The sequence below is a fragment of the Ambystoma mexicanum genome, chromosome 9 (assembly GCF_040938575.1).
Source record: "Ambystoma mexicanum isolate Mex_15411 chromosome 9, UKY_AmexF1_1, whole genome shotgun sequence".
In the NCBI taxonomy this organism is placed as follows: domain Eukaryota; kingdom Metazoa; phylum Chordata; class Amphibia; order Caudata; family Ambystomatidae; genus Ambystoma; species Ambystoma mexicanum.
The window spans coordinates 1,504,520,250-1,504,543,768 of NC_090931.1; the positions used below are offsets into that span (position 1 = coordinate 1,504,520,250).

Here is a 23,519-nt window from a genome sequence, read left to right on the forward strand (position 1 = left end):
TTTTAAAAAATATCGACTAGTTATTTAGGTATCTTAATATTTTTAGATATTCATTTTTCAAACATGTACGTGTGATCATGCAATGCCTATTGTACACTTTAGAAGTAAAAATGAAGCCTAATAGTAAATGTTTTTTTTCTTATAATTTATTGCAGAATATATAAATTCATTGATTTAGTCAAGGGAAGAAAAACAAACCATTAACAATTATTGATTAATGTTTATGTAATGCAAATACAGCGTCTTATATTACTGATGTTTAGGTTATTGTTCATTATTGAATGAATATTGATACTATTCCTGAAACAGATTATTGGTAATAACGTCCTCCCCCGCCCCCCATCATTTCAGTCAGTACAAAGAGCAGTACACTATATGTCAGCCTTCCTACACTAGCACAGTTGTGTGAAGCCTTTCTAGGCATGCACTGTAGGGCAGCCTTCCTACACTAGCATTGTAGTGTGCAGCCTTTCTTGCTGCCATGTCGGGAGTTGCCTGCAAGCTTGCGCTGCCTCTGGTAAGGCTGTCTAGGATATTTCCCATCCGTGCTCATCCTTCTTCTTCCACCCCCAATCACTTGGCGATGGAAGCTGTGGTGTTGCAACCATTGTTTGGGCCCAGCGGTAGCCAGCCTAGTAGACAGCATTTTTTTGTATGCTGAATGGGCACACTCTGCGTGGGAGGTGGATTGTCAATTTCTCTACCTTTTTGAGTCAATAGGTGTTTTCTTGACTCATTAACATGTTTGTCGCTGCTAGTATAGTCATATAGCAAAACTACAAATCTCTCCAACGGCTTCAGCATTTCTTCTACTGTCTAGGCCTGCCAGCCAATCCACAAAAAGCTGAGGTGACATCTGTATGCATTCCAGGTGTCCTATTCAGTCCTGTTGCCTATTCCTCCAAAAAAGGACACAATGTCACATCCAGTTATTGTGTCAAACATCGGTTAGGCAGTAGGACCCTAAGCTCTTGTTAATGTATGAGCGGCAAAGTACCTGAAGTTCTTCTCAACTCCTAATCGAACCCATAGTTCCTCAATGTACAGACTTTGTGTAGATGTGATGGCGAGAACTACAAAGTCTGTGTCCACAGAGCGTATTTCAGCTTTGTTATATCCTTGCTGCAAAGCATCATATAAATTGAATAGTGTGCAAGTGTCTGCTTCTTCGTGCGAGCATGGAGCCAGTCCCAATATATCTTGGCGATTTATAGAAAGAACATTGGTACTGTTTGTGGTAATTACTTGCTTGTTTGTGTCAATAGCTGTTAAGGTTTTTGACAAGAAACAGAGCAATTCGTTTTCATCAACCAGCAGAAAATCCTGCCAAATTACTAGGAAGTGCATTAGTTGGTTCAAGATTTTTCCGAAAATCTTTTCTCCTTTTACTCTGTGTGTCGCTCTTTAAGCTGTTGGGCCTGCACACATCCCAGATGATATCTAGCCTTGTAACATATTGAAACTGAGATTTGATGTAGGTAATGAACACAGTACTGGATTAATATTCTAATGTTTACGCAAATCCTGGTTGCAGCAGGTTGCCAATTTCAGGGCTGTCAACGATGGTTATTTGGACTGTTTGTTTGGAAGTAATGATTGTTTCATTGTAATATTGGTTGTATAAAACAACCTTATACACAATGAACGAAAAACATCACAGTGTAGAATATAATAAAATCCATTCATAAAATACACCTTTAATAACACACTTCATGTATTAACACATTTTCTAATTTCATCAAGACATGAAATACAATAATTCACAGTAATTCAAATTCATCAGAGCCAAAAATAACTAATAATTCTTTTTTAAAAGTATCACAGTCTAATATAGTCAGATGCACTACTTCTCCAGCATTGGATCTTTCTTAGATTCACATGCTTGAATATTCCCTGTCGTCCGTGACTCCTCAGTAATTTAAAATTAATTTACATAAAATCTTCCATCTGAAAATGACATACAGATAGCCCGATAGGCCTGCAAAGCCATTCAATAGTGTAGTCCCTCCACCTCCTTTGGTCCTTTTGGATCCTAACCAATGAGGTGGCAGGGCCTAAGCTCCACCCCAGGCAGCCATCTTCAGATTTTTCACTGTAGTGTTTTGACAGGGGAATCCTTTCAAGCTCACTGAACTAATTTCGAATTGTTGCCTTTTATAGTGTTCTTTTTAGAAAGGGTTTCGCTGCTGGAGTTTAAAGCCTGGAAGTTTTCCTGGGCTAAGAGCATCATTTCTTCATCTCAAAATCGTTGAGTTATTGTGCCCTCAAGGCACCTCATGCCAGATCAGCCAGGAGAACCAGCCGTGCAAACGTCAAAGGAGAAGACTTCCCTCTTCAGGGACTGCAATAAATGTGGGAAGGGGGTGATTTTCATCAGTGATCCACACAAGTACTGAAATTAATGTCTGTATCCCAATGATATTCAGGCTTGTAAGACTTGCCAGACCTTTTCCAAAAAAACACTAGTAGAGAGGCATAGGAGACTTCTGCTGCACCTAAGAAAAAGACTTATGTCTTCCGATGAAGAATCCTCTAAAATTGTGCCTTCATACAGAAGTCTTCATCATCTCGGGCAGCAGGACCCGACGGGCTAACTAATTCTATGCTAAAGGAACATCCTAAACAATGGGCCACTGTCCTAAATAACATCTTTCACTATATCTTACGAATACAACATTACCTGTCTCGTGGTGTTCATCTTTGATTGTCCCAATATTCAAAAAGGGTGATTGTGGTAACCTGAAAAAGTATCGCCCCATAGCGATGCTTGACGCTCCCAGAAAAATAATTCACAGCTTGTCCTTAGAAACTTCAATCTATGGGCTAAAACAGTTAAACAGTGTGATCCCAACCAAACTGGCTTTGTGGAAGGATTGGGTACATCAATAAATCTATTAACCTTGAATGCTCTCAAAGCTCAAGACCATGTCACTAAGACCCCTCTTTATTTTGCTTCTATTGATTTACATGCTGCGTTCGATTCAGTGTCAAGAGTAATCCTAATGCAGAAATTAATAAATGCCAACTGCCCGACATCTATATGTGATATAATATTTGCACTCCATTCCACTACATCAGTGAAGATAACACTCCCTTATGGGATTGTTGTCAAGGGCTGTGCAAACAGCAAGAGGGTTGAAGCAGGATGCATCCTTGCTTCAGCCATCTTTAATTTTTTCATTCATGAAGTCAGAGAGGTGTTTGTTAACATCTGTGCAAGTTGACCAAAGATGGATGTTATTGCAATCAAAGCACTTTGGTATGCAGATGATCTAGTGCTTATTTCTAGAACTCCAATAGGATTGCAGAAATTATTATTAGCACTCAATGTATACTTTGATAGCAATGAATTGATCATTAATTTAAAAAACATCACAGATAGTCATGTATGCGCCAAAGGTAACTCACAGAACCACAATGGAATGGGAAATCAAAACTGTAAAGCTGGACATTGTTCCAAATCATGTTTATTTGGGATTGGTGTTTGATGGTTCTCCCACTATGGAGTCACAATTGAACTTCATTAAAACTAAAGTGTCAACAGCCATATCGCAGACAAAGCTCTTCATTTATAAATTTGGCAAATTCACAATTAATCCAGCCATTAAGTTTTGGCAACAAAAAGCCACCCCAATAATATTATATGGCCTAGGAACAAAAGAAATCATTCCAACGCTCTTTTCTGAGAAATTAGAGGCCACATTTTGGAGGCAAATTTTAAATCTACCTCAATGTACCCCTGGAGCATTGCTGCGGTATGAACTGGGTCTCACTTCTTTAGTAGGCAAATACCATTGGCATTTATGTGCGCTATTACGGAAATGCCTACTGTATACAAAAGATGACACTGTCTTTACCATCCTGTCAAAATATATGCCAACCTCTAAACATGAGTTTGTACAAAAATGGACTAAATATATCTTTGAAATCTTAGCTACGGCGGATGTAACAGGTGACACCTTACTTTCAAATCCAGATAGAGCTAAACTCAAAATATATTTGCAGGATTGGATTGAGAGAAGAACATTATGTCTCAAATATAAACATTTTAATAACTTGTGTTTTGGGGAAGAAAAACGTGGAGTTGTTGAACCAGACCTGCTTAAAGCACCCTCGCCCCAGATAAGATGTGCCATATTGCGACTCTGGATGAATCTGTGGCTAACTCGGGATGTCTTGGGTCAGCGTAAACAGATAAAAGCTGGAGATAATTTTTGTCGGTTTTGTTTAAATGTGGCAATTAGGAAACCTTGGAACATTTAATTTTGGAGTGTTCAGAACTTATGGGCTTGAGAAAAAAACCTTTTCGTCATCTCAGTCCACGAGTTGGAAACATTTTGCCTGAACAAAGGTGGGCCTTTAGCTTGTCAACTCCAAATATGAGCATTCGTATTACCACACTAAATGCCTTAAACTTGTCTGAGATGGAGAAAGTGATGAACCGCGAAATAACGGGACTGAAATAGTAGTTAATGGTAAAATGATTAATTTGTGTTTTTAATTGTATAGGACAACCTTTGATATACCATAGTAGAATGATGATCATTAATTTGCTTTGCAGTTGTGTCGTTATCTTTTTTTTTTTAAATGTGTAAAAGATGTGAAGTATGTATTATGGTCAACACTGGTTGTAAAATTTGTTTTTTTCTTCTTGTGTGTTTTTTTTCCTCTTCTCTTGTGTTTTAAAATATTGAAAAGTTGAGTAAAATCAGCTAAATCAATTTAAAAAAAAAGCAAAAAAACCTGGCTTCAACTTCTCAAAGACACACTGAGAAGCAAGTGAGGAGAGCTTCCTCCGTAGAGAGAGCAGACTTCCCACCTCTAAATACGAAGAGGAGGAGTGACAGGGGTGCCTTCACATCTGAGAAGAGGTCCAAAGACCATCACAGAGATGACAAGATAAAAAACGGTAAAGCATCAATTTCTAAACCATTGTCGATGAAACGGTCGTCCACAGGAACACTGTCCACGAGAGCAGGTTATCCCCAGTCTACGAGCGGGCACATTCCTCCTAAGGCACCCAACCCATCGACACCCATTGCATCCATGTAGAGGCACTCGTCGACGAAGATATCAATGTCATCGAGGACCAAAACTCGTTGTCGAAGGACTCGTCGACGGCAGCATCGCAGTCGACGAAACACTTGTCCATGAAGCACCACAGCCCAGTTCCAGATCAACTTTAAAATTCTTCAGGCTCTTCCAGATAGGGTATCCTCGGTCTAGGCACAGTTGTCGGACCACACGGTCCACTCATTACAGGTCGCACAACTGATCAACCTAGGATTTCCTGCCCACCCATGTGTCTCTCTCACTACACCTGTGCTTTGCTTTACTTGCAATTTAATTCTCCTGGACAGCCTCTTTGACTTTGCCAAATTGTGTTCTTCCACACAACTCACTCTGTGGTACTCACTCTCTTCCATCTCCTTGTTTTCACAATCCTCATAAGTGCTCATCACTTGTTTTCACTTTATTCATAAAGCCTCTGCTTTTGGCTTTAAACATTCATTGCTTGTACGTCACACTTGCTTTCATTACTTTCGTTGGTTTTTCAAAGTTTTCCTTTAGTTCGGTATTCAATAATGCTTGCTTTATACTCAGTTTGTTTACTTATAGTTCACGGTTTGCTCAATGTTCAAAACCCCTCACTTTGGGTTCACCATAAATCATATATCTGGCTCAGTTCATCCGACATCGCCGTTTGCCCAATTGTAGCCCCATGAGCGCCCCGATACGCGTGTTCCTCGCCATACAATCACTGGTCCACGGCGGCTCCCCCGGGTGTCCTCTCTGTCCACACTTTCCCGGAAGCTCTGAGAGTACCACTCGCCTCCTGCGAACCTCACTGTGTTGATGTTCGCTCCGCTCTTCACACGCGGACGGCAGGGCTGGACTGGGAACTAAAAGAGGCCCTGGAAATAATTACTGGGGACCGAAAGAGGCCCTGGAAATAAAGTTCAAAGTGGCCCTATATGACACATTTTCAGCAAGCCCAATGCTTTTCCTATGAGAAAATTTGGAAATACCACAGAAAAGAGGCCCAGGGTGCAGAGGCCCACCGGGAAATCTCCAGAGTTCCCTAAAGGCCAGTCCACCCCTGGCGGACGGTACCAGTGGCCTGCAGCACTTGGGAGTCTCGTGCCCCACAGCTCTGGCTGTGGGTACATTGCAGAGAAGAATCTGGCTGCTTGGCTCCTCTCACGGCACGCTAAGCCCCAGCCTCTCGCTCTCACCTCTACAATTGCCGGTATCCTGCTTCCAGGCAGCCCTCTTCTGGGCAGGAATTCTCCCCTATTACGCCCGTCTCTCCCAGCCCGGCTTCTCTCCTGCTGGTTCTCCTTCCTTGCGGATGGCTCCACCTTCATGCACTTGTGACCTGAAGCGATGGCCTTTCTCCGACCAACTGAGAAGAGGATCCAAGGGAAGTAGGTGTGGAGATGCCCTCAGGTTTCTCACAGCAGGTGAGGTGATCCAGCTGTCACCGCCGGATAAGATTGTAGGAGTGCTACTCCGCAGTCCATTCCTTCTGGCGCACCACTCATTTCCTTGGAGTGTTTAAGATACGAGTGCAGAGCTTCAGTCCGTTCCTCGAGGTGCAGGGCTTCCATGTGTGAAGGTTTGTGTTCCAGCAGCAAGACAAGTTGAGTGGCTAAAGGTTATTTTACCCCCTTATGAAAGGCTGAGGTTCACCCCAGTCTCTAATCACACACCCAGCTACATTCAGCAATTCGATGAGCAGTGGATGGCTTGGTAATAACTCCCGAATCACCTAGGGAGCGGTACCACACAAAAGAGTTCATACATATTCTCCGTACATGACCATTTACATGACAGTCTGCACTAGTCCAAGCTCAGAGATAGGCATATACATCGTCTGCAGCCACAGCCACAGCCACAGCCACACACACACACACACACACACACACACACACACACACCCCCCCCCCCCCCCCCCTCAGGAATTTGATTAGAACAAAGACAACTTCCATTTTAGAAATCTGGAGGAACGGGTTGAAAAAGACACCCGCCTAGACAAAATGGTTTCAATGGTGGAAAACTTCCCCCAACCTAGCCACACAATGAACAGGGAGGATAAATCCATCCTTGGAGGCCCCTGCCTTAGAAGTCTTGTACTCTTAAAGCAGAGTATAAAGGTACAGAACCACTCTTCCACAGAGGCTTTAGATTAAGCTGGACCTGGAAGAAATAGGGAGTCCAACGAAGGAATCCAATAAAAAAGGTGAGAGATACCTCAAAGTTAAGTGAAAGAGCCCCACAAATTGAAACCTCCCCTTACGTGCCTAAAGGATCTTTTCCACATGCCTTTGATTTGTAAAGAACAATTAATCAAGTCAATTCATAGAAATCAGTGCATAAGTAGCGCACACGCCTGGCGCAGAGAGGGAGCGTGCACCACGCGTGCGCCAGACGCAGCGCAAAACAGCATTATGGCGCACCGTGTATTCATGGATTACCTGCGCCATTTGCAGCCGTGGTGCAGCGAAAATCCAGCAGCGCCAGTAACGGCCCCAAGAACGCCCCTTGTTCCAGAAAAAGCCATTGAAATCCCCAATGCGGCACAAAGGGACGCGCTAACCCTGGAACAGCATACAGCTCCCCTACACCGTATTTGTGTGAAAAACAGCGCTTACCCCGCTCGCGGCAGCCAAAATTGCGCGAAAGGCCTTGCGAAACCCAGCAAAATTTTGTTCCAGGTTTGCGCCAGCAAAATCGCGTGAAAATCACCTGCGCACCCCCTTGAATACGCATACCCCGTTCTCACCAGCCAAAACGCGTGAAAATGTACCCACGCACCCCCTTGATTACGCATACCCTGCTTGCGCAAGCCAAATCATGTGAAAAGGGCCTTCTGTAACCCCGCAAATACGTGTACCCCGCTCACGCCAGCCAAATCGCATGGAAAGGGCTGCGCATGCGGTGATAGGTGTTGGGGGGGGTGTCCCATGTGGTGTGGGCTGCCTGTGGGGCATGGCAGGTGTGGAGGGGGGTCCCCTGTGGTGTGGGCTGCTTGTGGGGCATGGTCAGGGGCGTAGGGTGCATGGTCAGGGGTGTAGGGCTGCCTGCGGGGCATGGTCAGGGGTGTTGGGCTGCCTGTCGGGCATGTTCAGGGGTGTAGGGCTGCCTGTTGGGCATGTTCAGGGGTGTAGGGGTGCCTGCTGGACATGGCAGGGGTGTAGGGGGTCCCCTGTGGTGTGGGCTGCCTGTGGGGCATGGTCAGGGGTATTGGGCTGCCTGCGGGGCAAGGCAGGGGTGTAGGGGGAGCCCCTGTGGTGTGGGCTGCCTGTGGGGCATGGCAGGGGTGTAGGGGGAGCCCCTGTGGTGTTGGCCTGCCTGCGGGGCATGGTCAGGGGGTCCCCTTTGGTGTGGGCTGCCTGCAGGGCGTGGTCAGGGGTGTAGTGGTGCCCCCTGTGGTGTGGGCTGTCTGCTGGGGGTGGGCGCGGCTGATGGCAGCACGCGAGGGCCTTACCAAGTGGGTATGTGATTTCTGGGTGTACGCGGGTGCGCTATACACACGATTTGGCCGGCACGAGCGGGGTACGTGATTGCGCTATACACGCGATTTGGCCGGCGTGAGCGGGGTATGTGTATTCTGGGGTACGCAAGTGCGCTTTACATGTGATTTGGCCAATGCGAGCGGGGTACATGTATTCAGGGGTACGCGAGTGTGCTTTACACGCGATTTGGCCGGCGTGAGCGGGATACATGTATTCAGGGGCATGCTAGTGCACTTTACACAGGATTTGGCTGGCGCGAGCGGGGTACGTGTATTCCGGTGTACACAAGTGCACTTTACACGCAATTTAGCCGGTGCAAGCGGGGTACGTGTATTCCGGGGTATGCGAGTGCGCTTAACACGATTTTTCTGTGGGGTGGCCCCTCCCCATGGCCCGCAGGTAGCCCACAACACAGGGGACCCCCCTACACCCCTGCCATACCCCACAGGCAGCCCTACACCCCGGACAATGCCCCGCAGCCCAACACCCCTGACCATGCCCCACAGGCAGCCCACATGGCAGCAAACACTACATGCAGGCCCTGACTCATGACCCCCCACCAGTGACGGTAACCTGCAAGCAGGCCCAGACTCATGACGCCCCACCCACACCACTGACGGCAACCTGCAGGCACGCCCGACTCATGACCCCCCCCCACCCCTACCAGTGACGGCAACCTGCAGGCAGGCCCGACTCATGACCCCCCCCACCAGTGACGGCAACCTGCAAGTAGGCCCGACTCATGACCCCCCCACCCACACCAGTAACGCAAAACCTGCAGGTAGGCCCAGACTCATGACCCCCCTCAACCCCACCAGTGACGGCAACATGCAGGCAGGCCCCGACTCATGACCCCCCCCCCCCCACCAGTAACGGCAACCTGCAGGCAGGCCCCGACTCATGACCCTCCACCCCTACCAGTGACGGCAACCTGCAGGTAGGCCCAGACTTATGACCCCCCCACCCACACCAGTGACGCAACCTGCAGGTAGGCCCAGACTCATGACCCCCCCCCCACCCACACCAGTAACGGCAACTTGCAGGCAGGCCCCGACTCATGACCCTCCACCCCCACCAGTAACGCAACCTGCAGGTAGCCCCAGACTCATGACCCCCCCCAACCCCACCAGTGACGGCAACCTGCAGGTAGGCCCAGACTTATGACACCCCCACACCCACCAGTGACGGCAACCTGCAAGCAGGCCCCGACTCATGGCGCCCCAACCAACACATTGTCATAACATACATTCATGTAGCAAATGTACACCCAAATGCCACCCCACGCTGCACCCCCACAGTGCAACTCCACACCCATCCATTGTCCCCACTTCCCAGCACAGGCCCCATGGCATGTCATTCACAGAAGCACACATGCATGCACTCAAAGACATGCCCAACATGGCCACACAGCAGTGACACATGACTGAGGCAATGACGACTGACACATACACCAAACAAATGAGAGCAGACAACACAAACATATGATTTCTTTGAAATGTATTAAAAAAATGAAATTGACCAAAGGAAAAGCAAACATGACAATGAAAAAGAAATGAATGTAAATTGAAATGAAATGCAAAATCCAAAGATACAAGAAATCCAAAAAAAATAAACTAATCCTTAAACTGGTCCTTGTCCTAAGTAAATAAAATACACATCCAAACGGTAAACCAAAAAAAAAAAAACATTCCTCCATGGGTAAAAAGAACTTTGACAAAATCCACAATACTCCAACTATGTACAAGGAAAGTTTGAAGGGTCCATGATCCCAAAACAAAGTGAAACTTTAAAAAAAAACTATAAAAATACAACTATATACAAAAAGTGGAGCAATGTCTATGGACTCCAAAGAAAAAAGAAAAAGAAAGGAAACCTAACCCTAAAGAACTATTTACAATGGCGGCGGGCTAGTTTTAGCCTGTGCATCATCAAACTATGAGTCCTTTGCCCGAAGGCGGGACTGTACTCTGTCAAGGGCTCACAGAGATGCCGCCATGCTCTCCATCAACTTCCTGCGAATCTCCTCGAGGAACTCTGCCCGCCTCAATGCTCGCCGCATTGAGTTTTCTGCCCTGACCATGGCGAGCCGTGCCCTCTCTGCCTGCTGCCGCTCTGCAACTATTTGCTGGCCCATCCGCTGCCACACAGAAGACACACGTTGTCCTGGGTCCTCCTGCCCTTTGGCCGATGGCTGCTCCTGTGATGTTGTTGGCCCCGAGTCCTGGCGCCTCCTACGTCGTGCCTGTTGCTGCCGCCGCCTTGATGCCATCTGCCTGTGCCACCACGACTGCCTCCAGGAAGATACCAACCACTGGGGCCGTCGTGCATGTGCCCTGCTTGGAGGTGCCTGCACAACCTCCGTTGCCAGGGGTCCTGTTGCTATGGTGACCACCTCTGCTGAACCTCCAACTCCCGACTGTGGCAGGGATTGGATCTCAACCAGCCTGGCCACGGTGGTTGGGGCAGGTCCACAGGGGGCCCTGGTGGCATCTGGTCCGGAAGACAGATCAGGGACAGGATCGGCCACAGGCCCCTCCGCAGTGACTTGTGCTGCCTCCTGGCCCAGGCCCTGGACTGCACCACTTGCACTAGTGGCATCACCACCTCCAGGCCCCATGTGCGGGTCTGATGCGGCCTCGTCCTCCTGATCAACCACCACCATCCTGGATGCCTCCGCACTGTCTTCTGCATTGTCCTGCCCCTGTGGGGGCTCACCTGCCCCTTCCGCTGGCGAGGAGCCCACGTCCAACCTTGCCTTCTTGGGCATCCGCTGAGCAGCTGCGGCTGTAGTGGCGGACGCGGCACCAGTCCCCTCGCTCTCTGAAGATGTCGTACCCTGGGAGGGTGACTGGGCCTTGCGTCTATGCCTGGTGGAGGCATCCCCGCTGCTAAGCTCCACAGCGCCGTTTCCGCCCTCTTCCTCCATCAGCGCTATAGAAAGGGAGACATTGAACACAAGCATCAGGGTACCGAACAAATGTCTGCCAGACACAAAGCAAATGCACATGAGTGGCACTGTGAAACGTCATAACCATCATCATCTACCAGAACACACGGGTCAGTGCAAGCAACACACATGCACAAACAAGCATGGCATTTTGTGGGCTACTTTGACCCATCAACAGAAAGCAAAATGGCTGCACTGGCTCCTGTGCGTAACACTGCCTCACATCAAAACTGAGTTTTGCAGCGACAAAAAGGGGGCTGCACCATCTTGCCAAGCACATATTGGGAAGGATGGAACCAGGGGGAACACTGAGGAAGCCTGTCAGTGTGTTCTTACATATACAAAAGAAAGAGTGCAAAAGCAGCACTGCTTTGCTGCCAGCTCAAAGTCCCCATTGAAAAGGAGGTATTTTACCTAAAAATGATGCCGCTCTGATGCCCTTTTTCCCCCCGATTCCTTATCACAATATTTTATTAATAAAGCCCTGCCATGCCCATTCATATCCCCATTGTGCTTCAGCAAGAACAAGCATGACCCCTGAATGACAGGCTCTGTCAAACCAGATCTGAGTAAAATCAACTAAGAAACTTCACTTTTACCCGCACGGGAAACACGTTCATTTTTTAGTTATGAAGTGTCAAAGATCAGCAGTTCAAAGAAACTCCAGCTACCTGGGCTATGTCAATTTCAGTGCCGCTGTATTTCAAATAAACGACTGCTTACAAGAAAATAACTGTGGCTGCAGAACAGTGTGGAAATCCAGATGGAAAGTCAAAACCGAATTTGAAAGCAAAGTGCTAGCAGCTTGCACTACATGTGTAAAAATGGGCTTTGCAAACTTAAGAAGGAAAATGCTTGTTTGAGTATTATGTTAAGCAAAACCTTCTTCTGGCCTAGCAATGTGAATGGGGATTGTGCTGTGAAAATACAATGTATGAAATGGTTCCATTTAGCAGGTTGTCTTCCAATTCTGAACCTAAATAAATACATAAATAAATAAATACATAAACCAAACTGTAGTGGCTGCATGGGGGGAGGTCAGCCCAAAAGCAGGTTCCTGCTGAGAGGATGACAGAACCCAAAGGGCACTCTCAGTAGATACTAATACTAACACTCCAGTGATAATTACTAGGTTGGACAGAATCTAGTCTGGGCTGAGCCCTCTACAATGGAATTTCCAGGACATGGTTGACCGAAGTGGAGAAGGAGCAATACACTTTCAATCAAACTGGGAAACCCCCACCTTCCTCTGGAGGAAATGACAGTTGGTAGCTGAAGAGGAAAAAAAAATGGTCCAGTGCAGGACAACGGATGCCCATTTGCTTCCAAAGACTATGTTATTAATAAAACTTTGAAGGCTTTTATCTCTGCAGCACGACTTTGCAAAAATGTGAAAATGTCACTGTTTAAATGTGATTTTGTGGGTTATAATTTAAGACATTGTAGCATCCTCTGACCCCTTGGGAATAGAAATGGCAGAGAATTGGGTATTGTAAGGAAAGTATCCATGATGCCATTGCGAATTGTAATACAAACATGCCTAATGATAATCCACACCCATGTATAAAGTTATAGAAATTTAAGTAATAGAATTCCCACTGAAAAGCGCGGAAAAACTGGTGGAAGTACAAAACAATGCCTCACAGATTGCAGAGTTGGACTGCAATGATCTGCATAAAATATGTTTATATAACTTGTTTAGATGTTTCCACTGTATAAATGTGCCATTTAGGGCGAAACTGGATTTTAGCTGGAGTAACTGTGGGAGGTTTTGGACATTGTAAAACTCACATCATAAATCTGACATAATTCTCTTGAAATCCAACCAGCTGAGAGCGAGGCGGGGACTAGCACCCCTGACCAATTCAGTGGGTTAGAGGTGTGTTTAGCTAAGCCTGCCCAGCCATAAACTTCTATGATGTCACTATGCATTATAAATAAGAGTCCCTAACAGGACTCTTGACACACACACCCGCTCCTGAATTCCTGTGCTGCGTTCCTGATCTTCTACCTTCACCTTACCGGACTCCAGATCCAACTTCAAGGCCAAAGCATTGCTGACCCTACTCCAGAACCCACTGTAAACCCAAGCATTGCTGATCCTATTCCAGCAAGGCCTCAATTCTGAAATCCCACTAAAATCCCAAATAACAAAAGTGAAAGAGCTGTGGTATTTTTTTTGGGCAGCATCCTGAACAAGCCTGGCTTTCTGCCCACTAACTTCATTCAGTGGGACCTGTGCCCTCCAGTGACCAGAATTGCTCCGCTGTTCGCTACCCGATGACCGGACCCAGCCCAGATGACTTGCCAGGCGCGCCGCTGTGTGGTGACCAGACCCTGTTGACTGTCCAAAAATCCCAAAACCAAAAAGTGGCCTGCAAGTATAACCCCCACCCCTACCCCTAGAAACACAGCCTATCTTGTCTTGCCTTTGTCCTTATCCCACTCTCTAAGTAGTCATATGTATACACTGGTAACTTGTTGTAATTGTTAGAATTATCCTCATATCCTGTCCTTAATGTTTAAGTGATAGTGCCATCTCTTTTGTCTGGTGTAAATTATAAGCCCATACTTATATTTGGAGTAATCAAACTAATTTCCATATATTTTATTATTAGGGGTTGAGCACTGGAGGGACAAGGTTGGCCTTGCGAATCAACCTTGGAGCTTACTGTGTTCCTCTTTAACAATATAGCCTAGATAATTTAGTGTAAGTAACATTTTCCTTTCTTGCAAAACCGAAGTTTTAACTGCTCTATTTTCCTAAAAACGAACCTCACTCTACCTTCCATATCTCTCTCAATTCAATATTGTCCCTGGGATATACATCTTTCCCCCAGCCCAAAAACCACACTCCAAATCAGAGTATTTCACCTGTTTTTATTAAAAACCGTTTGGGTAATTTAAAGCGGGAATTGAGTATTGAGAAAATTGCAACTTTTCAACGTGTCATTTGGCTGCAGCTTTTTTAACTTTCCACTCATTTTCGAATTGCATGCTCCTTGTTGACCCATTGCATTGTGGTTGCTAGTGTTTATGCATTCCTGTTGTGGTGAGAAATCATATTTGCCTCACACATTTAACCGCACATTAATTATTATTCGTCCATTTCGAGTGTCATTTCATAACATTGCAAAGGGTTCAAAATCCGTTTTCCCCTCTTCTTTTGTGAGGGAAGGTCGGATTCTGCCTCTTATTCCTGACTACCTGCTGCTTCTTTCTATCCACTCAGAATTGTATCAATTGTGGGTCGAGGGACCAGTGCAGGGGGAAACCTCAACTTGGGTGCTATCTTTCCTAAATCAAAAAGTGCTCCTATTCAATTGTTCGGTGTATATGTTCTAGGAGAAGGGTAACCAAGTGCATTGCTTACATTTCTATTGTAATTATCACCCCATTGGTGATTGCTGCCCCATATTAAAAATGGTAGGATTTCTTTTGAATTTTAAAAATAAATAAAATATTGTATTTTCACCAACCGGCCTAGTTCATGGTCCATTGTGACCCGGGGTATTTGAAAAAGGGGTGCGATATGAGTTGTGTACCATCTCAAATTGAATTTGCATAAAATAAGGAGAAAGGCATCTCAGTTGTGCGCTACCTACTAAGCTGAGACCAAGGTGTGTGCCGCCTGATTGAAATCCTTAACAAACTTGGGGGCTCGTTAGCCGGGATTTGAGTTTGTTTGCCACCCGTGGCAGTCTAACACAGCAGACTAACCTGCAGGGTAGTGATACTTTGTGTGGTTGGAATACTGGGTTACCTGTACAAGCGCCTCCCAAAAGCAAATACTCCAAGTACCAGGCCTGGATCTAAAAGTAAAACTAAAATCAACCCAAAAATAGACAGAAAAGCAACAGAATACAGGTTACCATTACATAAATAAATACATTAATAAAGAAATAACATTTCCAAAATGACTGTTTCAGTAGAAATCAATATGGCTAGGGAGCATCTTCTGTACAAGCTATTTGTCAGAGGTGAATGGCCAGAACAGGATGAAAAAGTCTGGCTACAAGAAATAACAACCCGTCACCGCCATGAACCTGGACACATGGCAGGATGGTGGCCTATTACATCAAGCTTTGAGAGAATTATATATGACCCCAAAAATTAAAGAGGAGCAAATTAAAATTGTCAGAATCGCGGCCTACATGTATCTCCACATGGGAGTGATGCAGGAAAAGCATGAGGAAAACACAGCTCTAGCGCAGAATCAATCTGAACTATTAAATCAAAAAAGCCACAAGTTGGAGGTAGAATCTGGAAATTACATAAAACAATTAAGAGGACTTGGTCCTCCAACAACAGAATAATGTAGACTAAGAGGCCCAATTAGACGCATTAAGACTAGAGCATCAGGAAAAGGTTGACTCCCTGGAAGAGAGTCAACAGAAGCTGACTCAACAATAGTTCTATAACAGTCTGTCAGGACAAATAACCATGTTGCAAGATCAGGTCGAAAGAGGAAAATAATAAATTAATTATGAGAGACCTCCACTCTCAAGCAGAATTTGATCAGGAGCGCCAAATATTAAATACCATCAAGCAACAAAGGGATGACCTGGCTGAACAGAGAGGCACCCTAAATTAGGAGAAAGACGCCCTATGCCAGGAAGTAAGCATGTTAAAAACAGAGTTACAGGGAAGTGAGTTAGGCTCCAAAAACTAAATGAACTCAAAATAGAATATGGGAATCTACTGGAGCACGCCAGACAGACGGGTAGAAGGTACTCTGGAAGAGAGCACCCAAACCAAAGATGCACAAACTCAGGAGGTGAGTCTCCTACAACAAAAATTGGCTCAGGGTGCCGTAACTCTACAGGCAGCACATAGAGATAACAAGGCACTCTGTGAAGAGAATGATGGGCTCCACAAACAAGTGGCAGCGCAAGAGCGGGTCATAGAGGCCAGTAGAACCCCGATTGCCGAACAAAGCAGATCTTTGCCTATTATCAAGAGATAGGGGCTGGAAAAGAAAAACTAGCGAGGTTGGAGAAAGATGGCGCTAGATTTAATACAAACTGGAGGGACCCGAACAGGTAGAGGGGGACAGGGCAACCCCTGATCATAGTATGATGACCTCTATACTAAGGGACTCACACACAATCCTGTACGCACTGCTGACTTCATGGCTACAGGTTCACATGAGCCGGAAACCATGAGGCTATCAGAATTTAACAGGAACAAAGTTATGGCAGAAAAAGTCACGAGTCCACAGCGCTTATACAGTGATTAAGAAAATAAACATCAAGGCTGCGGGTATCTGGGCGGTGTGGGTGTACTGCCAATACACATCCACAGGAATAGTTGAGGAAAAACAAAGATGTTCTCAGTCTCACTGCGCCAAGAAATTATAATTAGTTGTTTGTGCAAAGAAAAGCCTTTATTGTGCAATGGTAACACGAGTAGACTGAAACAAGCGGTCATTGAGCTTTCTGCAACTGCGAGGCATTTTGAGAACTGTATCTGGCATTGTCCTGCTCTAAATGTGGAGTTCTTATTGCTGCAACCTAAGCCTCTGATGAAAAGCTGTACACAGCTTGAAACACCTGTCAGGCTTCTCTTCGCACAAACAATAAAGGCTTTTCTTTGCACAAACAACTAATTATAATTTCTTGGCGCAGTGAGACTGGGAACATCTTTGTTTTTCCTCAGAATTTAACAGGCCAAGCATAATAGAGCGGATAGGTCAGGGCCCCCCAGAAATTGATAGGAAGGCATCCCTATGCAGGTACAAAAATATAAAGCCTGATGTCTCTGACCAGGAAACCTCCTAAGAGGAGAGAGTCAGAGAATCAGACATACAGGAGCACTACCTCCAAAGGGGCCAGTTGGTTCAATTTGCAAAAGAACAACAGGAAAAGAGGCTCCACAAGAGCATCCTGAAGATCACCACCTCATCAGGGCAGTGGGGGGGGGGATACTCTCCTGTGCACCGCAGGAGTGAAGAAACTATGCCCCACCATTCTGCGAGCCACTCTCAAGCGCACAAAATCAGGGAGCGCCTAGATGATCATGAGGGGACCTCAAGTAGCAGCGCCTCTGAGTCTAAGGGTGAGTGGACTTGGGTGACTAAGCAAAAGAAGGCAAATAAACTCAAGAGAGTTATGACAAAAGACCCCATTAGGAGTTTCATAACCCCATACCACAGAAACGCAAAATATTCTGTCTGGGAAAACCTGTAACTCTATGAGCAAATGATGGACACTTCATCTGAAAGACAACCAGAACTGCATAGAGTATGTTAAATGGACCTTCTCTCCCGAGTACTCCAGCTTCCTAGCTGGAATGGAAGACCAGAACCATTCAAGATGGTCCACCTACAGGACGGCCTTCTTGAAACACTTTCTGCCCACAGAAACCCCCAAGAGGCTCGCAAAGCGGCCTACAATCTGCAGTGCCGGGAAGATCAGGCCCCACCAGAATTTGTGCAGGAGCTAAAACGCGCCGTTGCACAAACCACTGGCAGGGCGCGCACGGATAGCAGGGAGTTTATAACCACCTTCTTTCATGCGCTCCCAAAGTATATTAGGACCCAGCTGGTGAGGGACTTCACGATAAAAGATCTCTGGACTGGGTCATAGAGCAGGCGACCCGTATTTATGAAGTCCAAAAACCTGGCGAAAATAAAAATCTGGCCAAAAACCCCAAACCAGCCAACACCCCTGCTGCTGCTAAGGCAGCAGAGGTGAAGCGGATGTGAAGGTTGCCCCCATTCTAGACCTAGAGATGGGGGAGTCTAAAAATGTACCTACACAAAATCAGCAAAATCAAAGACCCAGAAGGCCTTCGGGCCGATCATAAACAGGCGGTCAGGGAGGTAATCCCACCAAAGGGACCCCCCAACTCCACTGATTATATAACTCCCAGGTACAAGGGCAACCAGCCTATCTTGGGGTATGTATGGACTCCCCTAGCCCAAGGGGGGATCAAATCAGGTAAGTACTGCCCCAGGAAAGTTCCGTCCTAACTTCCCTCAGGGGGGCAGTAATCCCCCAAATGCTGGGTTAAGTTTCTTCCCACCATATTCACAAAACCCCAACCCGCAGGACAACCCTCCTTTCTTTGCCCGCTTTCAGGAAACCAGACAACCCAATCCTGGAGAGGGGAGGCCAAGGGTGGAGGGTTACCAAAATCCACAATATCCAGGGCACTACGGGAAAAGGGATAGTTACCCTTCCCGTGACTCACCTAGATTTTAACAGAGACCCCCGTACCAGCCGGAACGGGTGTCCCAACTGGAGCACCAGGTCCAGAACCTTACCCAGGATCTGGGTCGCATGTTGAGAGCTCAACAGAACCCTGAGACAAACATGGCAGCTCAGTACCCCACAAACCAAGGGTCTGGCACCCCAGAACAATAACGGGAAGAGGACCCTGATAACTCACTGGTTCCAGAGGAGGCGGCACGGGGGAAGGAGGGTGTAAAGCCCTAGAGGAAATTTCCTTCCCCACTCGTGAAAAGCCCCTCAACACCCAGGAACCGGAGAAAGAAAATCTCCTGCCCCTGAAAATCTGCAACACAGGGAACAGAGGGTGGGTAGGAGAAATAAACAGCTCAAAAAGGCCCATTTTGGGGAGGAAGTTGGTGTCCTCTAGTTTGAGGGGAAAGAATCCTTACAGGATTCTGGGGAAAAAATCTTCTCCTTCAGGGACGGGGGGAACTCCTCCCAAAGAAAAATGGGTCCCAAGAGATCTAAATGAATACTGGGTGGACGTGGGAACCGATTCAGAGTCGCCCATCCTGGAACCCCAGAATGAGCATCCAGGGAATCAAGCATTAAAAGAGGGTTCCCAAACTTCCCGAATCAATTCTGGTGACGGCCTCCAAAAAAGGGGGAGGGGGCAGCCCAGAATCAGAAAAAGGGGAGCCTAAAACTCCCCAAATATCAGAATATCAAGTTTTCTTTCAGATTCCCAAACTCCAACACAGGATTATGCCCAAACTACCCCTGTGTCGGAGTCTAAAATAAAGAAATTGACCACCCAGCTTGCCCGGAATGCACATTACCTTTGCCCATTGGAGGAGAAAGAGGGTAGATGTTATGCCCCGGTCCAAGTGCAATGTACATTTGCAGCGCTGGTGGACACTGGATCCCAAACTACTCTTCTGTCAAAAAGGGCCATTGATCAGCTAAATTCCTGGACGACTCCAAAACTTCGACGGGAATTAAATTCCTGTCGAGGGGAGAGCGGATTTGGAAATAGAAATTGGGCGACAGAAAGTGAAACACCCCGTCATAGTCGTGATTCCAGAGGGCACACCCTGTCTACTAGGGAATGACATCCTGCGCAGGCTGTCCCCCCTAATACACTGTGTGAATAAGGTCCTCTGGACTAACAGGCCAATAAAATTGAAACAGTGTCAACCATGTTAGTTTAAATGGCACATGCAACATGGTTGAAAAAGCAGAGTATCACGTCGGAAGGCGGCCAGTAATGTGTGCGTGAGATTCTCACTTCCACTTTCTCTGGTGCGGTTTGACGTGCTAATGTCCTTTTTTCGAATTTCCCTTCGGGAGTGTGCGAGCGAGCGAATCACTGGAGCCAGTGCTGGGAGCCGGGAGCTGAGAGCCGGAAAGTTTGGACATCCCCAGCACTACCAAGGCTGCAACCGTCCATTTGGCTGAACGCCTTACTGAGCCCTTGCTGCCAGTAGTGAGGAGGTGAGAGCGGGCGGCTGTTGCTTGCAGCCGTCGGCCGATATCTTTGCAGTCGATAAAAGCGGCAGGTTCCTCTGGCGGCGCCGGTGCAGGTTTGATAGGTGAATGCATGGAGGGAAGAGTGGCGAGCAGTGAAGGAATAAGATAGGGAGAGGGGGGGTGAGCTGCACTACGAGTGTGATCAGCTATCAGCTGTCTTTTTGACTTCACCCCCATTGATCGATGGCTTCATAACGGCCGTTTCCTTTTTGTGAACCTTCTCCCAGACTTGATAACGCTATTCGACCACTATCTCGGATTGGAGACTGGGAGCAGGAGCGCTTTGGGGGTGACACTTGGAGATAGTAAGGGTGCAGCATTGGGATCCATCTGACCGATCATTCAATACTGGATTTGGGCGGTGGCTGCTGTAAATTGGTCTATAACCAAGAGCACAAGCAACGTGAACAGGAGACTGCAGACCTTTGATCCTGTACAGGCAGGTGAAATCCACCTAAGACTAATTGCTGCTGCCGTATAAGTAAATTGTAATTTGTGTGCGGAGCAAAACAAGTAGGTGGCCTGCAGGAGACCGTGGGGTATTTTTCTCTGAGAGCCTGCACTAAATCGGATCATTAGCCTTGTTTTTCAGTAGCTGCTGAGCTAGTCACAACAATAACAGGTGGAAAGTATTATACTAAAGAATAGAAGAGGATTAGCTGGATACGGCATCTATTGCTCATACTGAAATGCCCCACGGGAAAAGGGCTACACAATCTAAATACAACTTGCGTAAAACAAAGAAACAACCCAGCAAGGATAACGCGGAGATGCAAACGATGGAGAATAAATCTAAATCCAAAAAGAAAGCTAAGAACTCCATTTCTGCTGAACAAGGTGTAATTACTGGGTTTTTTCCTGTGAATCCACACCCTGAAATTAACTCAACAACAATTGAGGAAACAGTAGTCCCAGCCCCCAGTGGCAGTACTCTAATGAATTCAACTAATTTCGATGATATTGACAATAACTCCCTATTAGAATTGTGTTTAAACATTCAGAGAGGGAGGTCATCGCAAATACCGTTGACGGTGGGAAGCGACACCCTGCCTCATAATGAAAGTAATACAAGTGTTCCGCCTGGTCTACTTAACCCTATTGGGAGCAATAGACAAATGTCAGCCACCCCTAACTTAGAAATGACTTCCATGGAGGATGTATATGATAAAGAGGCAGAAGAGCCTGACTGTCTGTACCCTGGGGCAAATGAGATTGCCGAGTTACAGTCCTCTGTTGCTTAGCTACAATTTGCACTTAAGGTCCTCCTGCAAATGTCTGGACGTATCTTGGCAAATACTAATACTCTTACCATGGCCCAGGAACAGAAGGGCTTAGAACGAGAGGAGGCCGAAGTTAATCCCTCCGAAGCAATTCACATTGTGGGAGGAAGCGAAGATCAGCAAGACATTGAGGAGGCCGAAGTTAATCCCTCTGAAACTACCCATATTGTGGAAGGAAGCGATGATCAACAAGGCAACGAGATCAACTCAGATCTAGAACAAAGTCCTCAAGTATTCTTCTCACGGAAGCAGCGTAGATTGGCGAGGAAGGTATTAACGAGTAAAAAAACTAAGCACTCCGCCCTCCCCAGCGGGAGCCTTGACAACATTTGATACATGCTCTAAAAAAGCATGTCTATATCTCCTAAATTGGGAGAAGATCGTAAGGATCCGTCAGATAATCGTGTTTGCCTGATAAACAATCTATACCAGAGTGGCAAAAACAGCTGGCTAGGGCGATCTGAATTATTAATCAGATTCAACTCTGTGCCACAACTTCGAGTTTTGAAATCTGATAACTTATTTGTTGAGCCGCTGAAAGCCCGCAACCCCAATGTCTCTGCTCAACATTGTACTTTTTTATCCACAGCGCAGTTGATCAGAAAGTATAAAGATGAATTGATGGCAGTAGACGTTGACATTGATGTGGACTTAAACAAGATTGACCCTAGCTCTTCACAAGAGGATATGGCAACCCCAGTTTTGGAATCAGTATGCCTTAAATCGACTGAAGGAAAGAATTTGGAACTTGCTGAAGTACAAGTGTTGGAATCTCTTCCGGGGTTTTAGCTAATCATTGAGCTCTTAAGTTTCTTACATGGAATTGCAGAGGCTTCGCCCATTTGTTGAGAAGAGGGCTCTGTTGATTTCTTAGCAAAACAGGTGCATTTGTTTACAAGAGACTTGGGCAATGGACTCTTTGATACTAGATGGTTTTGTTGTGTAGCAATCATATGCAAAAAGGGGAGAAAGAGGTTGTCCCTATGGGGGATTACTTATGGGGGTGGCAAGCACATTGGTCTCCAGAAGGGTAAACTAATCAAGAAGACAATCCTATTGCAGTTGAGGTGGACTGTGGAGAGGAATGTAGTTTCCAAAGATTCCTCCTGGTAAGTCTGTATAATCCTTCAGGAGCAGTATTAAGGGAACAAATACAAGATGCGCTCCATGACTTATTGATATCTTGGATGATAAAATCTGGCAACACAGCGGTAGTAGTAATGGAGGATTTCAATTGTCATATGACAGGCGAGGGGGGATCCTCTCAGAACCCTGAGCTAAATGAGATTGGATGTGGAGGGCCTAGGATAGATCCAACTGTTTGATTCCTGGGAACTAGAAATGATTAATGGCCGCACCCTTAGTGACTGTCCTGGGAAACATACTTGGAACAACGCGGCAGTTTCTTGTACCTTAGACTATATATTTATGTGCCCCATAATACAGCTTCAAGTCGCAGACATGGAAGTGATTTTTAATAATTGGAGCGACCATGCGATACTCCGGTGTTCCCTCAACATTCCTAGGGGAGCCCCTGTACAAACAAATATTGGTAGAATAAATGTTAATAATGCAGGGACTAGAATTAGCTGGTCGGAAAAGAATATAAGGTCGGCAATTGAAGCCTTAGACACCAAGGATACATCTAGTTCCCCTGTTTTCAATGCCATGTCCATTAATGCAATCGAAGAGTGGATTTTGACATTTTCTAGTAAACATGCAGTTGCCAATATGGGATTAATGGTAAGAACAGAAGGAAACATGCTGCCCTTCAACAAAGAGATAAGAGATGCTATGAGGGGTCTTAGAACTGAACTATGCAGAGTCAAGTACTTACTAGTGTCACAGTATTGTGATATGGTGAGGAAAATTAAAAAACAGATATAGAGCTACCATAAAGAACATAAAAAGGTTGAAAGAAATTGCGCATACCAAAGGGTAGTGCAGATTATCTGCTCTAAAAATGTGCGCAGTATTTGGTCACTCCTGAGTGAGGCAAGGGGTAACGTTAAAGGTCAATTAGTTAATCTGATTAGCGGGGCGGAAAGGGTAAAATTTCTTGAAGGAC

At 46.2% G+C, this 23,519-nt stretch overlaps 1 protein-coding gene across 1 annotated transcript in view; it reads right to left on the bottom strand.

Annotated features, from left to right (window-relative positions):
• Positions 1-9,999: 9,999 nt before the first annotated feature.
• LOC138489347 (uncharacterized) overlaps positions 10,000-23,519 on the bottom strand; it is a 31,926-nt gene continuing 18,406 nt past the window's right edge. The window contains exon 3 of the mRNA XM_069617065.1: positions 10,000-11,450. Within this exon, the coding sequence (XP_069473166.1) occupies positions 10,498-11,445 (948 nt within the window). The 5' untranslated portion in view covers positions 11,446-11,450 and the 3' untranslated portion in view covers positions 10,000-10,497. The remainder of the gene's footprint in view (positions 11,451-23,519) is intronic.